Here is a 14612-nt window from a genome sequence, read left to right as displayed (position 1 = left end):
TTATTCTTCTGAAATTATTAACCTGTATTCTTGTTTACAAAATGTTGTGAAACAGCGCAGCGTTTTGTAGATCGCACAAGGTGCTAAATCGTACACATAGCAACCTGGACGCAAATTTCGTTGACACTTGAAACTATACCCACGGTGTTCACAAGACCGGTAGTAGTTTTATAATGCCTTGAAATAACTTTACGTTTCCAAATAAATCCGACAGCAATATTATGGCCTATACGACGTTTTTTATTGCAGCAACAAACAATGATCAGAGCAATGTGGCTCCTGTCTGTTTTAGTCGGTTTTACATATCTTTAACATTTGTTATGACTTTTCATGTTGGCTACTGAACCTTTCTGAACTGATTTACTAAGTTATTCAACGAGTGTGTGGATTCAACATGTGGAGGACGTGGGCGGCCCCGCAGAATACAGATTAATAAACCACCGCCTTGACTGGTACATGTCGGTGCCGCCATAAATCGCCAGAATTGTTTGTTGTGCATGTATGCAAGCCGCTCTCACTCTTCAATTGGCGATTTAGTGTCGTTGTAATTTACTGCACCATGTGACGCACTGTGTAAATCACCGGAGTTGTATTCGACTAGGGCATCATTCGGGCCCCAATACGGCCTTTCTAGATTGTATTTTCAGTAAAGCATTAAAGTAAGTGCCGTACAGCTCCTTCAACGTAACAGTCAAATAACGAAAATAATCCCCCCCCCCCCCCCCGTGGCCATTTCTCAACCGATTTGGCATTCGCTCTCTACTCATATGAAGTCACCAACATTAGAAGTCCTTATATATATATATATATATATATATATATATATATATATATACGCATTGGTTTGTACATCATAAGACACAACTCAGAATTATACGTAAGCAAAGCTATCGTTACGGAAGTCAATTTTGCATACTACAATGGATAAAAACACACAATTACACAGACTTTTGAAATTATTTTAGTTCATAAGTAGTTCATAGCAACATCTTTGCGCAAGCTAAGAGAGAAGAGGGCGAAATAATCTCTTTTTCAGAAAACTGAGTTTTTGCAGTTGTTCATATACAACTTGACCACCCGTTTTTCCCCCCTTTTTGTTCGAGTATAATACATGTAGTCTTCGTATTCTCATATCAAGTTTTCTTTGTACATTCTTCTACGAAAAAAATTGGTAGTATTTATATGAGCTAAGGTTAGTTATATACGAACGGTGAACCGCATGAGGACAGAGATGTGAGATCAAATACTTTTTCTTTAAAAATCCTTAAGTTAGAATATTAAATTTTGGTAGTGAGTAAAACAGCTTTCTTTACTAATAAATGTACTGTCGCACGTCATCAGTGAAGTAATTCCGAAAGTTTCCTGTTCTACAGCAGCAACATAGGGTAGAAATTAGTTTAAAACACAAGAGAAATATTTCAGTACTCTGAATATGGTTGGAGGAATAGTGATTTACCTACCACATAACTGGTCTAAAGTTTATGAGCGTATGGTCATCTTAACATACTGTCTAAGGATAGATAGTCGTACTACGTTTAGGTAATACCTGGTTACATGTTTAAGGAACATATTTTGCACAAACGAACTGTTTTATAGTGCTCTTCCAGTCCTCGCTTCTCCTTTGTATATAAGTTACAGTTAAGACGGTCGTTAATCTACGCTACACATGCAGTCACAATCGTCCTCATCGCTTTCTACATTAACTGGATCAAATATCATAAATAACGTATATTTCGTCTTCTGAGAATTTATCACAAAAACTTACCTTCGTGTGTTATTTCTCCATACACTAAATTATCTTCACATTTAGTTTCTAAAATAGTCCCTTTCGTTACATTGTTGTACTGACTACCATCGTCGCTAGTTCAACCTTCTCGTCGTTTTACAAAAGGGTAACTTATCACCCTTATTGACAAGAGATTGTTAATAGTTGTTCTTACCTAGAGTATAAAAGGCGTTTTCTAGATTCTTGTTTACTTTCATTCTCAATTTATAACATCTTAACTGTCATTTGCTTTATTTTCAAAACAGTTTTCACATTCTCAGAGCAATGCTCAGCACCGTTTCCTTTACAGCTCAACAGTTCCTATAATTATTTGTTTCGCATAGAAAGTATACGCTTTTTGGGGAACTCGTTATCTACAATTTCTCTGTACGTGAGTTCAGTCCGTTATTGCATGTTTCTTTCTCTCCATCGCTGCACCTTCGATATACAAACTGAAGAGAAAATATGCTGAACCTCATCCCTGATAATACTTACCTGCCGAAACTGGATACATATTTATTTTTTTTAATAAAATTGCTTTGATGAAAAAGAGAATGTTGGGTCTGTCTGACTTTCATGCTTACCAAAATTGCAGCACCTTGTCTTCGTAACGGAGGACGTGAAGTCTAGCTGTGTTGATTTCTGTCTGCTAACTGCTTCGCTTGTGAAAATGATGCAGTACTATTTATTGGTGTTGTTGTTGACGAAATGATGATGTGGTTATAGTCTAAAATCATCAGACTAGTTAGATGCAGCTGTCCACTCTACTATGTCCTGTGCAAGCCTCATTTCAGACTAACTTTTCCTACTTACACCCACAGAAAAAAAAAAAAAATGTTCAAATGGCTCTGAGCACTATGGGACTTAACTTCTGAGGTCATCAGTCCGCTAGAACCTAGAACTACTTAAACCTAACTAATCTAAGGACATCACACACATCCATGCCCGAGGCAGGATTCGAACCTGCGACCGTAGCGGTCGCGCGGTTCCAGACTGTAGGGCCTAGAACGGTTCGGCCACCTCGTCTGGCAACTTAACCTTGTTCTACCTCCACAAGTTATAGACTTTTCCTTAATTATTCGCGATGTGTCCTACCAATTGAAACGTTCTATCAGGCAAGTTGTACCATAATACTCAATTTGCCTTCATTTTTTTTAATTTGATCTAATCTTCAGCCTTCTTCTGTACCACCACATTTCAAAAGATTATATCATTTTCTTGTCCAAGATCATATCGTCTGTTCTTCTCTTCTTTTCAAGGCACTATTAAATCCGTTGAAATGACCCACAGAGTCTCTGCTGAATTACAATGTCATGGGCAAATCTTAAGGTTTTATTTCCTTTACAAATTTCTCCTTTGTTGCCATTGTTGCTTGTTCAGTATGCAGATTGAATAAAATCAGGAATACGATACAACCCCGACTCACTCTCTTCTCAGTCACTGGCTGCCCTTCATATCCTTTGACTCTTAAAACTGCGATCTGTCTGACGTAGCAGTTGAACGTTTCACTCCCTGTAATTTGTTACTGCTACCATTAGAATCTGAAAGATTCCTGTCAGCACTTTCGAAAGCTTTCACTAACTGTAAAATAGGTTCAATATTGTCTCAGTGCTCCAACGGATCTCCAAAGCCCAAACTGATCTTCCCCGAAGTCAGCATCTAACACTGCTTCCATTATTCTCTAAATAATTCGTGTCAGTATTTTTCATCCATGACTATTAACCTCAGTGCTCTGCAATCTAACCTCCACACCTGGCAGCACCTGTTTCATTTGGCACTGGAGCTAAAAACGTTCTTTTTTAAGTCTGAAGGCATTTCCTTTGGCTTTTATGTCTTGTATACCAGCTGAAATAATTTTGTAATGTTTAGCTTTCCCAAGGGTCTGTTGTCAGTGCATGAACAAACCAGAATACAAATTGCTCCCTAACTAATCGAGATACAATAAGGAGTGCAACTGGATTTAAAACTTTTACCACACAGTTCCTGGATGGGGCGTCGTTATCAAAAGCGTTGGTAGTGTGAGGCGTACCTGGATATAGTGTGAAGGAGTCGCTGATGTTCTGATGTTCACAGCCTTGTGAAGAGGTTCACAGACGTCGCAGTTCTGTACTAGAATGTGATTCGTTAGGATTTGGAGGGCAAGCCGAAGTTCAACCCAAAGAAAAGTTGTGTAAAGTATGAAACATTTAGGGAAAAAAATGAAACACTCGCTTTACGGCAACAGTATTTAATGCGGCATTTGATTGCCCCTAGTTGGCCCACTTGCTTCGCGGTGAGGTCGCATTATTCCCACCATGAGCACTTGTTAGTCTGCACTACTGTGAAGTGCATCTGTTATACTAAACAAGTGCTCATATCTCTTGAGGTATTCGTTTTTGAGCGCGTGTCCACTCCAAAAATATGTATAGCAAAAAGCCTGCAGTACAAGTATTGTAATGACGTCCCACGATTTTTCAGCGCATAGACTACAGCACTTGCGTGTAGCGAACCCCTGAGAACCATCTGCATTCCTTTCTTCGCTGGCAGCTAGCAATTAGGAGAACTTGACACTGGTGTGTTATTGAGAGCAGTCATTATACGCTGGCCTCATTAAACTTTAGTATCAACATTCTCTCATAAAGCGGATGGGTTCGAGTCTCACTTTGAGTGTGCTGTTGCTGTGTTCTTGAGTGCTCTAAACTGATAATAATGGTTATATGTGGCTATATGATTAATACAATATTATTTGTATATACGGATACCACTAATACGAGCTCGCTTCTCAACAGTGAAATTGTGTTCAGTTCGTTGAACGCTAACATTTTAAATTAGACCTAAAAGTGACTATATCGAATATCTGCTGAAATACATAAACAAAGATTGGACGAACGGTTCTTTTGGGCAGGCTCTGCAAGGTCTTTCTGCGATCACGGATTACTTTCCAGATTCTTAATTAGGTTGCACTCGTCGTTGTTTCTGTCAGATAAGTGATGTGTAACGTGAAATGTGATTCGGAAGTGCAACCTTTGACCACCGACGGACAATACCACAGGTTTCACAAAAAACTAAACGTAAAAACTGCCTGTGTTACATTAATTTAAGTTATTCGATTTGAAAATAAGCAACAGATATTGATTACAGGTACTTGTGTACTTCCGTTTGCTTAGTTTCACTGTCAAAGATACGCGAAAAACGCTATAATTATGTTTTAGACAAAGATGATGTCTGAAATATACAGAAGTTAATGAGTACATTTCACTCACATGACCAGAATATTTTCTTCGGCATCAAATCATTGTGATGTCATTAGCAAGTGAAACATTTACATTCTGTACGTGATATTGAAAAAAGTATGTTTCAGCTTTATATTTAATAGTGATACGAGTTAAATACTGTACCACCGGGAGAGGTTATTTTGTTTCCAGCACCTCCCATAATGTAATAACCTACAGCACTGTTTGTTTTAGTCGTACGCTTTGTGTCAGGTGTTAATATGTGAGTGACCTCCTTTACAGAACACTAATAATTTAAATGCAAAATCAGAACAAAAGTTCGCATATGCTATATCGCGTATGATAATGAATTTCACGTTACAAAGAAGACGATTTAAAATATATTGAAGTTATATGGGTTTGGAGATTGTTTAAAAAAATGTGTTCCCGAAGCTCCGAAAATGGCTTGAAAAGGTTAACCACAGGAATGGAAAAGAGTCTCTCGCAGTTCGAACACTTTGGAATCAAGATGCATCAGTTACAAAATACAACCGGATTACGTAGACAACAGACGCTTCAATACTACAACGTTTAAGAAATGTACAGGAGTATTATTTATATTAATATGCTTGCTTCACATCAACGTGAGCATCTCAGTATTATTCAAACAACTACCTCCATCTTAAGAATATTATTCACTACAATTTAGAGACTTTTGAAGTTAACGCAGAATATCATTTCTGCACTTTGCGTGGCATTAAACGTACCTCGTTCCGATATCATAAACGAAATGGAACCATCTTTATATATGCATATAAACATATATTTAGATGCCCTCAGTAGCCAATAACCTAACAATAACATTTATCCCTGTGCTCCACCACAAATAAGTTTTTTAAAAATTCAATAGACACGATGAAACGAGTGTTAAGAAGACTATATCTGAGTAGCTGCAACACTTATTATGACCCCAATAGGTGAGGCTTTAAGGTTGAAACGGTCCAAAAGACAATCACCAGTAAACGAATACATTTTTCTCTGAGAAAATAAAAAATGCTGCAGAAGTGTCTGTTAGTCGAGTGCAGAAACTTCGGCCTTTCTGTGACACTCTTCAGTGAACCACACTACTCTGTCACCTCGCATTCTGGAAGACGACGGATCAAACATGCGTCCGGCCATCCTGTTTTAGGTTTTCCGTGATTTCCCTAAATCGCTTCAGCCAAATTCTGGGATGGTTCCTTTGAAAGGACACGGCTGACTTCCTTCCCCATCTTTCCCTGATCCGATGGGGCCGATGATCTCGCTGTTTGGTCTCCTCCCGCACCCAACCAAGAATCAAGATTCTGTCACATTTCGTTACGCTCTACTCTGTATACACTTCAGTCCTAGCTGACATGTATCTCCCACTTGAGTTTCATTGAAGCAGATGCCGAAAACGTATTAAAAAACAATCACCCTTAGGCACAGCGAAATTCCGAGTAGCGACTGAATGGCTACATGCTACTGACTTTGCTTAAGACCGGGCCTATGAAGCCGATGGTCAAAGCGTGCTGCCGTTTTGTCAGCTCCATATATTTGCACGACTTACCTGACTACAACTGTGATATTGTGGGCTAAGACTCTGACGCCATGTTGATTCCTTCATGACGATTATTCTGAAGGACTAGAATGGCATAACAGACTGAGACTCAATCTTTGATACTAACTATTATAGAATAGTATGTGTTCCTTCCCATTGTAATTATTGTTTCATTTTTTTTTCACGCTACACTTTTTGCTATTGATATTCGTTGGGAGTATTTAATACTACATGATTCCATTGGAGCTGATATTTACAAATCTTTCTTAAGTATGTACAGAATCAAGCGTTGTTACAGTGAAAATAATAACCTGCCTCCCCACATTACTTCGTAGTTCCGAAACTTGCAACGGTATAGTTTAACTAAATAATAATAATAATAATAATAATAATAATATAGTGGGAGTGTATACCATTAAAAACAATAAAGTAGAAGACATCTGCAACATTAAGTACTCTCAAGTGACTCATTGCATATTTGTCTTCGTTTTCAACTGGTCGCTAAAATATGTCATACTGATATTACCCGTAACTGTAGCAGAGGTCGCTAGCGTACACCTGTGCGAGGTGCTTGGCTCGGAGGTCAACTTGTTCGAACCCTGTGATGGTTAAGTTTTCTGTGAGACTAGTACTGCTGTTGGAGATTTGTTCGTCGGATGGTGACATTATTCTCGGCGACTGCGTTGGTACTATTAGAGAGAAGTAGGCTATGTGCCGGCCCTGTGTTTCACCCTTTCTCGTCTTTCATGCTCATTATCATACAACACAACCATAACACTATATTATAAACGCATCCATTACATTTACCTAGACTCTGAAAAGACACATACGACAAACGCATCACGTATCTTCAATGAAAAGGGCAAATTTTCGGGGAGGAAGAACATTCTTTCCGACACGCAGAAGTAACAACCCTTCAGAATATTCCAGCCAGCAATGGCATACATCAAGATATGAATACATACCTTATTCTGTTGGGTACCTGTTAATCTGTGACTTCGTCATCTGCGAATTGTCAGAGATTGGACTATCATTTTCCGCTAAGCCATAAGTAAGAAACATGGACACCACTTGACCTACCCTGCATCCCTGAGTCACATCCGATATTTTTTAAGTGTTTATAGATGAATCCTTTCTTCAAAGTAACGGTTTGCATCTTCGATATGAAGACCATCTGGATGTATCTAGATATGATGGTAATTACTAAAATGTTTAGCTCACTACAGAACAGTATTCAGTACCTACCAGTCGAATTGTTCAAAGAAAAAATGTTCAACAATTTAAAATAACATACATTATACTCTGTCGGCGATTTCTTTTCTAATCGGAGGCCAATGGCTAACTAATTTGCAACTCATAATCACTGCTATGAGGTTAGCAACAATTCTGATATCCGACTTGTTACTATGATGTCTGTTCTCTTGTATTATAACTGTAATCGTGACGCAACCAAATCAGTCCTAACTGGTCAATGACGTAGCGCTGGCAATACTAAAATGAAACTGTCCCATGCTAGAGTATTTTCTTTACGAACCATCCGTGAGGTGCCGATTCAAAAGGTTTTCAAAACACAGCTCCAAATTCTACTCGTTCCCTCTACAAATCAATGGCGTTCGTAATATCCTGTGCGATAAACATAATATGAATCTGGCATAACGAGGTTTCGGAATCCACACTTGTCATTCAGCAGCATGTTCATGGTTGTATCTGAACTCAAGAGTATGTTATATGCGTCTGCCGTAGAAGTAGATTAGTGATGCAGTATTGCCGGCCGCGGTGGTCTAGCGGTTCTGGCGCTGCAGTCCGGAACCGCGGGACTGCTACGGTCGCAGGTTCGAATCCTGCCTCGGGCATGGGTGTGTGTGATGTAGTTAGGTTTAAGTAGTTCTAAGTTCTAGGGGAGTTATGACCTAAGATGTTGAGTCCCATAGTGCTCAGAGCCATTTTGATGCAGTATTGTAATTCTGCGGACCAGTTCCTCTTCCCATTTTGTAGATTGGTGCTATCTGCGATCTCATCTCTGCTAAAATATTATAGTATAAATTACAATTAAAAGTGGAGAAAATTTACTCGCTAATTCCGTAGGCGATAAGGCAGTTACTTCGGAATAATGCTGGGATCACTGAATTCTACAAACATCCACTGATTTTCAACACTCTGTGTCCGTATATCTATAGTATTTTCCCTTGCAGCAATGAAACAATGTCATGTACATACTTTCCTTTGCGTGTTTGTAATGGCACGGTCCAAATTGTTGCACCGCTGCTTTATTTCTCTTTCTGAAGAACTTTGTCAACATCAGATATCTGCCATCAACAGCTGGATAATATCTTGCCCTAGAAGCTTCACACATATTACGATTTTCCGAATCCACGTCACCGCTCTGTGTCTTGAATATCTTTTCTCTTGGAGTTCAGCGAAGAACTTATTTGGCTCATATACCATCCCTTTAACGATAACAGCCCATATCCATTTCGGTTTCATTACAGCCATCATCGCATCTGCGACGTAAGTCTACTTTCTGTTCCGTTTGATTGTATTCCTGCTTCCCCAGCAGTTACCAGCGTTTTATCATCGCTCGCTGCGGAGCCCTCAATGTGCGATTAGTTATAACATGTAAAATTTGTGTTTCACTGCTAGGAAAAACTGGTAACACATACTGGTTGTGAAATTTCCATTTCGAATACAATAAGAATTTAGTTTCTATACTTATATTTAGTTTCACAGGAACCTAAAAAACTACTTATAGTGAAGAAACTAATTAAAAAAATAACACTCAGTTCTTCTTTTAGTAGTTCCTAAGTAATCTGTCATATAATGGAAAAATTTGAATGGATCACTTAGGTGATCATGCGTCGCAGCTTTTAAGTCGGATATTCCCTCCTTTTACAGGGAAAGTAAGTTATCGATGTGAAGGTCTTGATCACTGCAGCGTGCCAGCAGCACATCGGTAGTATGTACGTTTGACTATCCTCTAGAGAATAGATTTTGTAACGCTCGTATCGCGTGAATTAAATTACAGATGGCATGGCAGCGAACTTAATTCATAAATAAAAAGTTGGACCGCGACAGGTCGTAAACAGTTCTAAAATTGGCCGGCATCTCGGTTATATTACTCGTTTCGTGTGCATTCTTTATATCCCTCACTACTTCGTGAAAAGCCTGACTTCGTTGCTTCCGTAGCTACTAATATTCACCGTTTTCCACGCATATCGAGAATTAGTGGGAATTCCACCCAGTGCTGTGGCTTCTGAAATTTGTATCATAGCTGTTGTTCTGTGTAGGCGTATATCGCAGGTTAGAAACTCAAACACGCCGGTTATGAATAATCCCCTACGAACATGAGCACACACACACACACACACACACACACACACAGATATATAATCCTGTTAGTTACCAACAGGTCAAATTACAGACCACGCGTATATTGCTTACACTGCATCATAAAATCGTATACTAATGGTAAATTAAATCTATATTGAAAACTTTGAAAAAAAAAAGAGATAATGATCTTGGAATTTCATGAAGAAGGAAATAACTCGCAATCTGCGTGATTATTAGATGTGGATATTTTCACAAGATTTCCGGGAACTAAATGAAGGTCTCAGTGGTAAGCTTCAAAACATATCGTATTATGATTTTTTCATGCATACTCAGTCTGCAGGTAACGAATTCTTGCATTGAAACTGCAAGGAATAGTACATTCAGTGTACCAGGTATATTTAAACAACATTACATCTCCTTGGTAGTTGCAGTGATCCGGTATTCAGAGTGTTTAAGCTAAAGGTAATTTTCTGGATACCTTTTCATACTTATCTCTGGGTTACGTATATCACGTTTCATGGTACAATGCTGTTTCGAGAACCTTCGCCCTAATAAATTAAAATACATTTTTAAGGCTTGAGAGATTAAAAGTCACTGTCGTACACTTGCTCAGAGCGTAAATTTTCTTATTTTCGGGCACTCTTTGTTCAGTGAACGGCGTTGGAATGAAAGAAAAGCACGATATTCACTGCTGAACATTATTTAAGAGTTTGATCGACCTTTCCTGAGACTACAATAGAGTCAACAGCCGTAGCGGCAGCGAGGTCCTCTTAACCAAGCTGAAAATAATAACAGTATGTCATGGAACTACGTCATCTACTGCATTCTTTATGTTGAGGACTATTTGAGAACTTGCGTTACCAGTCGAGATATTCATAATTAATACGTTGACGTAGATGTGACGGTTGTCGATTGACTTAAGCGAGCTATAGATTTCCAATGGCGGCTCTGAAGGCGTGGTGCGTGTTGCCTGCACATTCAGGCGTTAGCCGTTGTGGAAGTTCATGGCCAAATGTTTTGGACCAGAAGACAGCGGATATTCCGCTCAGTAAATCTGTGTTTATAATGAAGGCAGCGGAGCAAATGTAGCACAGATGTCTGATGTGAAGGCTGTTTGGCACCTGTATTTACTTCCGGTGAATGATTTGGAGGTATTTATTGAGTACTGTTGTTGTAAAGTACTGGGGTATTACTTACGATAATTTACCTACTTATAATATGTTGTAAGTGTACTAGTACGCCATATTGAAGTAATGAGCTCTTATGCAACATTTTTCTATATCATTTTACCTGTCACTCCCCAACTGAGACTTGAACGCATTTCGTAGTAAACGACAGCATTGCGTAGACGTCAAAATGCTAAACACGCCCACGTTACATATTGGCTCAAAATCCGAGTCAAAATGAAACATGTAATTGAGAAATTTGTACACGCTGAAACATGCACTAAAAGCACCAAAATATGTACATTACAAGAAGACACGAGAGGCAGGCTGCAGAACACTTGACCAGCTTCAGGCATATTTTATTATTATTTCGGAAAACATCGAAGCAAATGATAGTAATAGGTGTACAATCTACAAATGTACAAAGGTAAGACGTAACTGTAGTACTGTGTTATCTGTCGGAGTAATGTCGGACAGCAAATTAAGCGATAAAGTGCAGATCTTAGAGCATCCTAAAACTAGTGTTTACTCTCAGAAACATTGACAGAATTAACATCAGCGAATTCACATTGTTACAGATAGAGCACAATCTCTGAGCGTTTTACAATACGAAATTTTTAGTTATTTGCTTGTTTTTACAATTCCACCTGTTATGAGGTTTACTCATTACTAACCGACAATGACTTACAGAAATATTTGCTCTCTATTAACATTGGGAGAGAACGAACATGGAATGAGCAAATACGCTATGATTTAAAGGTATTAAATAATTGTACAAAATGTGTTGGCACGACAGTTGTTCGTCACTTCTATGTTAAAACAAGTTTTTGTCAAAATAACAGACACGCCTGACGACGACCTATTGCAGCAAGTGACTTGATGTTACTGTGGCAAATCACGCTTTTTTTTAAAAAAAACGTAATTAGTGTCAGTTTTGTACGGAATTAACCTAATACAGCTGCTTGATTTTCCACTTGCGATAACGGGAGTTATTTGGTGACTGTTGAGGACAAAGAGTCATTCGAAACCAGAGATATGTCATTAAATAAGCAAGTTATATATAATTATACAAAGATGCTGGGCGTGATCAATTACGAAACATCGTCTCTTTGAAGAAAGTTTTCAGCGAAAGCAGCACAAAGATTTGGTGGTAGCGCAATGTTGTGGTGTTCGACATGTTGCTCTACTCAAACCACTATGAAGTGGGTGTATGTAGCGCGCGCGCACTCGTGCGGGAGTCCCATTGATCAGGTGAGCAAGGTCGCCAGCGTTGTAGTACAAGTGTTGTGTACAAACAGGCCGGCCATACTGACCTCTCGAAGGCACGTGGCCCTGCACTGGGCGACGGTGAGCGGCGATCGCGCGGAATTCTCCTTGCCGGCGCCTCCAGGGGCGCTCTTCGTCCAGAGGGCCGCGTACAACGGCGTCCCCCTGGACATCAGCACCAGAAGCCACAGTGAAACCATGACGCGATCCGCTACCTGCAGCATGGTCAGTCCTTCCACTGCCGTTCTCCACAAACACAAGAAACTCCGCTATTGCTCCCAGCGGCGTCCGCAGCTAGCATGCCACGTAATTCTGCACAGGACTCGAACAGCGTCTTCAGTACTTGGCTGGAATCATCGATTCATAACACACGGTCGGCGGGCCTTGCCAAATATAGAAATAAAACGGGTGATAAGGCGCACCTACACTCACACACGACCTACTCTGACTTGGCGCGCGTGCGCACTGAGTCCGTCGAGCAGTGGCAGCGCGGGGTCTGGCGGGGCATCACCCCCACTCCGCCGCCACGGCTGGTCACGTGAGACGCGCCGACCCGGCCCCCTCCTCCAGCCGCGACTCAAACTTGTTTCGCAGCGAAAGCAATTGTCGGGGGCAGCTGCCTCCTGTTCACGGAAGAAGACCGCGTCTGTGTGACGCAGTCGAGCGGAAAACCATTTAGGCAGAAAGACGACGCCAAAGAAATTTCTTTCCGAGGTGCCTACCGAACTGGCGACTTGTGCGCTTGAACGGACGGCCATTTTGAAAATGTGCGGAGTCATTTGGGAGCGCAATGGAGGGCGTTACCCGCACGTGACGATTAGCGCGAACTCTATATCCAGAAACCGCATTCTGTTGGATACTGTATGACAGCAGCGAAAACGGGCACACATGAAAGCATCTAATGATAAACGCAAAAACGTTCCCAGTGAACAAGTACCCGCAAATGACCCATTTGGGACATGGGTGGTGAATGTGTAATTACGAAGGTGCTAGTAACTTCGTTCGTCGTAAACGTCGTTATGCTCTGCTCTATGCGCACAAAGAAGCGGCCTGCAAAGTGATTTACAGAACCGGAAACAGTCGACGATTGTAATTAAACCACGCTTACAGGATGAACAGGGCAGTCGCAGCAGACGCGTCATTTGTCAGACAAGTGTCCGGTATAGTCACAGTGGAACTTTATAGCAGCAAAGAGTATGCGGACTCAGGTTTCACGTGTGTACAGCGGACAACAATGCGTCGGTAGCTCCGCGTTTGTACCCACATAAATATCCTTGCTACTTTGTGAAAAACTGACGTTTTGAGACTGCGCCTGTGTACAAAATAACTGTTGATGTTTGCAAGGATGAAAGCAGTAACCAGCGCTGTTAAACAGTGATATTTATTCACACATATATTGCCGTTACCGGATTAGAACCGAAACGTTCATCTTCTGACGGCTGTTCACATTGTATGCACATTTATTGATGTTCACATAAGCTTAAGTTTCTTATTCTCCCATACGGTGAAAGTTCCTGGTAAGCTTAAAACGATTTGAGAGGCGGCCTGGTTTACTGTACTGTAGCCAATAGAGATTGAAGGAGACGTAAACAAATCATTAAAGAAGAACTGCTTCGTTTTAGGTTACTTACATCGTTTCTTGCTGTAGGACACCATCGCCCCAGAGAATTTTCACAACAAGGCGGGAATAAAGAACGGAAATTAAATGTAAACATCTAAAAATGTGCACCTAAACTTGATCTGCCCTCTGAAGCTGAATCAGTCGGTCCGAAACCGGTTACGGCGCTATTTGTGTAAGTAAACATAATCATTAAGACCTGCATAAAAACACCCATTGTCGAGGACATCCGGATAATAACACATTTACAAGGATCTGTGCTTATGTCGACAACAAAAGAGTTTCGTACGTAGCGGATACCGCCGGAAGGCATTACACCTGAAGTTAAGGTTACAGGTTTGGAAAATATATCAGTCTGTCCAGGAAATAGACAAGGAAAATAGCTGTACAAGCGACTGCGCTAATCAATACTCGTGCATGATGAGTTTTACATCCCAATCCACACTACCAGCACAATCTCCAACGAGCGCAGTGTCTCAGTTAAATGGACTTTGGTCCTGCAGTGATTTAATGTCAGTTTATGCAACAACAGGGTACAGTAAACCATCGGACCACAAGTACTATTTCATTTACATACGAAACGGGGTTCTCGCGTGATGGTGTTTTTAATTTCACAATACATATTTTACATGTTACGCCGCATTCAGTCCATGAGTCATCATACCAGCAGCAACATTTCTCATGGGTAATGATTTTAGAT

The 14612-nt window shown here is 40.3% G+C and overlaps 1 protein-coding gene across 1 annotated transcript in view; it reads right to left on the bottom strand.

Moving 5' to 3' along the window:
* LOC126094578 (uncharacterized) overlaps positions 1–12760 on the bottom strand; it is a 115695-nt gene extending 102935 nt beyond the window's left edge. Inside the window, exon 1 of the mRNA XM_049909045.1 lies at positions 12342–12760. Coding sequence (XP_049765002.1) covers positions 12342–12518 — 177 coding nt within the window. The 5' untranslated portion in view covers positions 12519–12760. The remainder of the gene's footprint in view (positions 1–12341) is intronic.
* Between the last annotated feature and the right edge of the window lie 1852 nt (positions 12761–14612).

The sequence above is a fragment of the Schistocerca cancellata genome, chromosome 8 (assembly GCF_023864275.1).
Source record: "Schistocerca cancellata isolate TAMUIC-IGC-003103 chromosome 8, iqSchCanc2.1, whole genome shotgun sequence".
NCBI classification, from domain to species: domain Eukaryota; kingdom Metazoa; phylum Arthropoda; class Insecta; order Orthoptera; family Acrididae; genus Schistocerca; species Schistocerca cancellata.
Note: the sequence above shows the minus strand (reverse complement) of the source record. Positions and strands in the feature narration are given on the sequence as shown.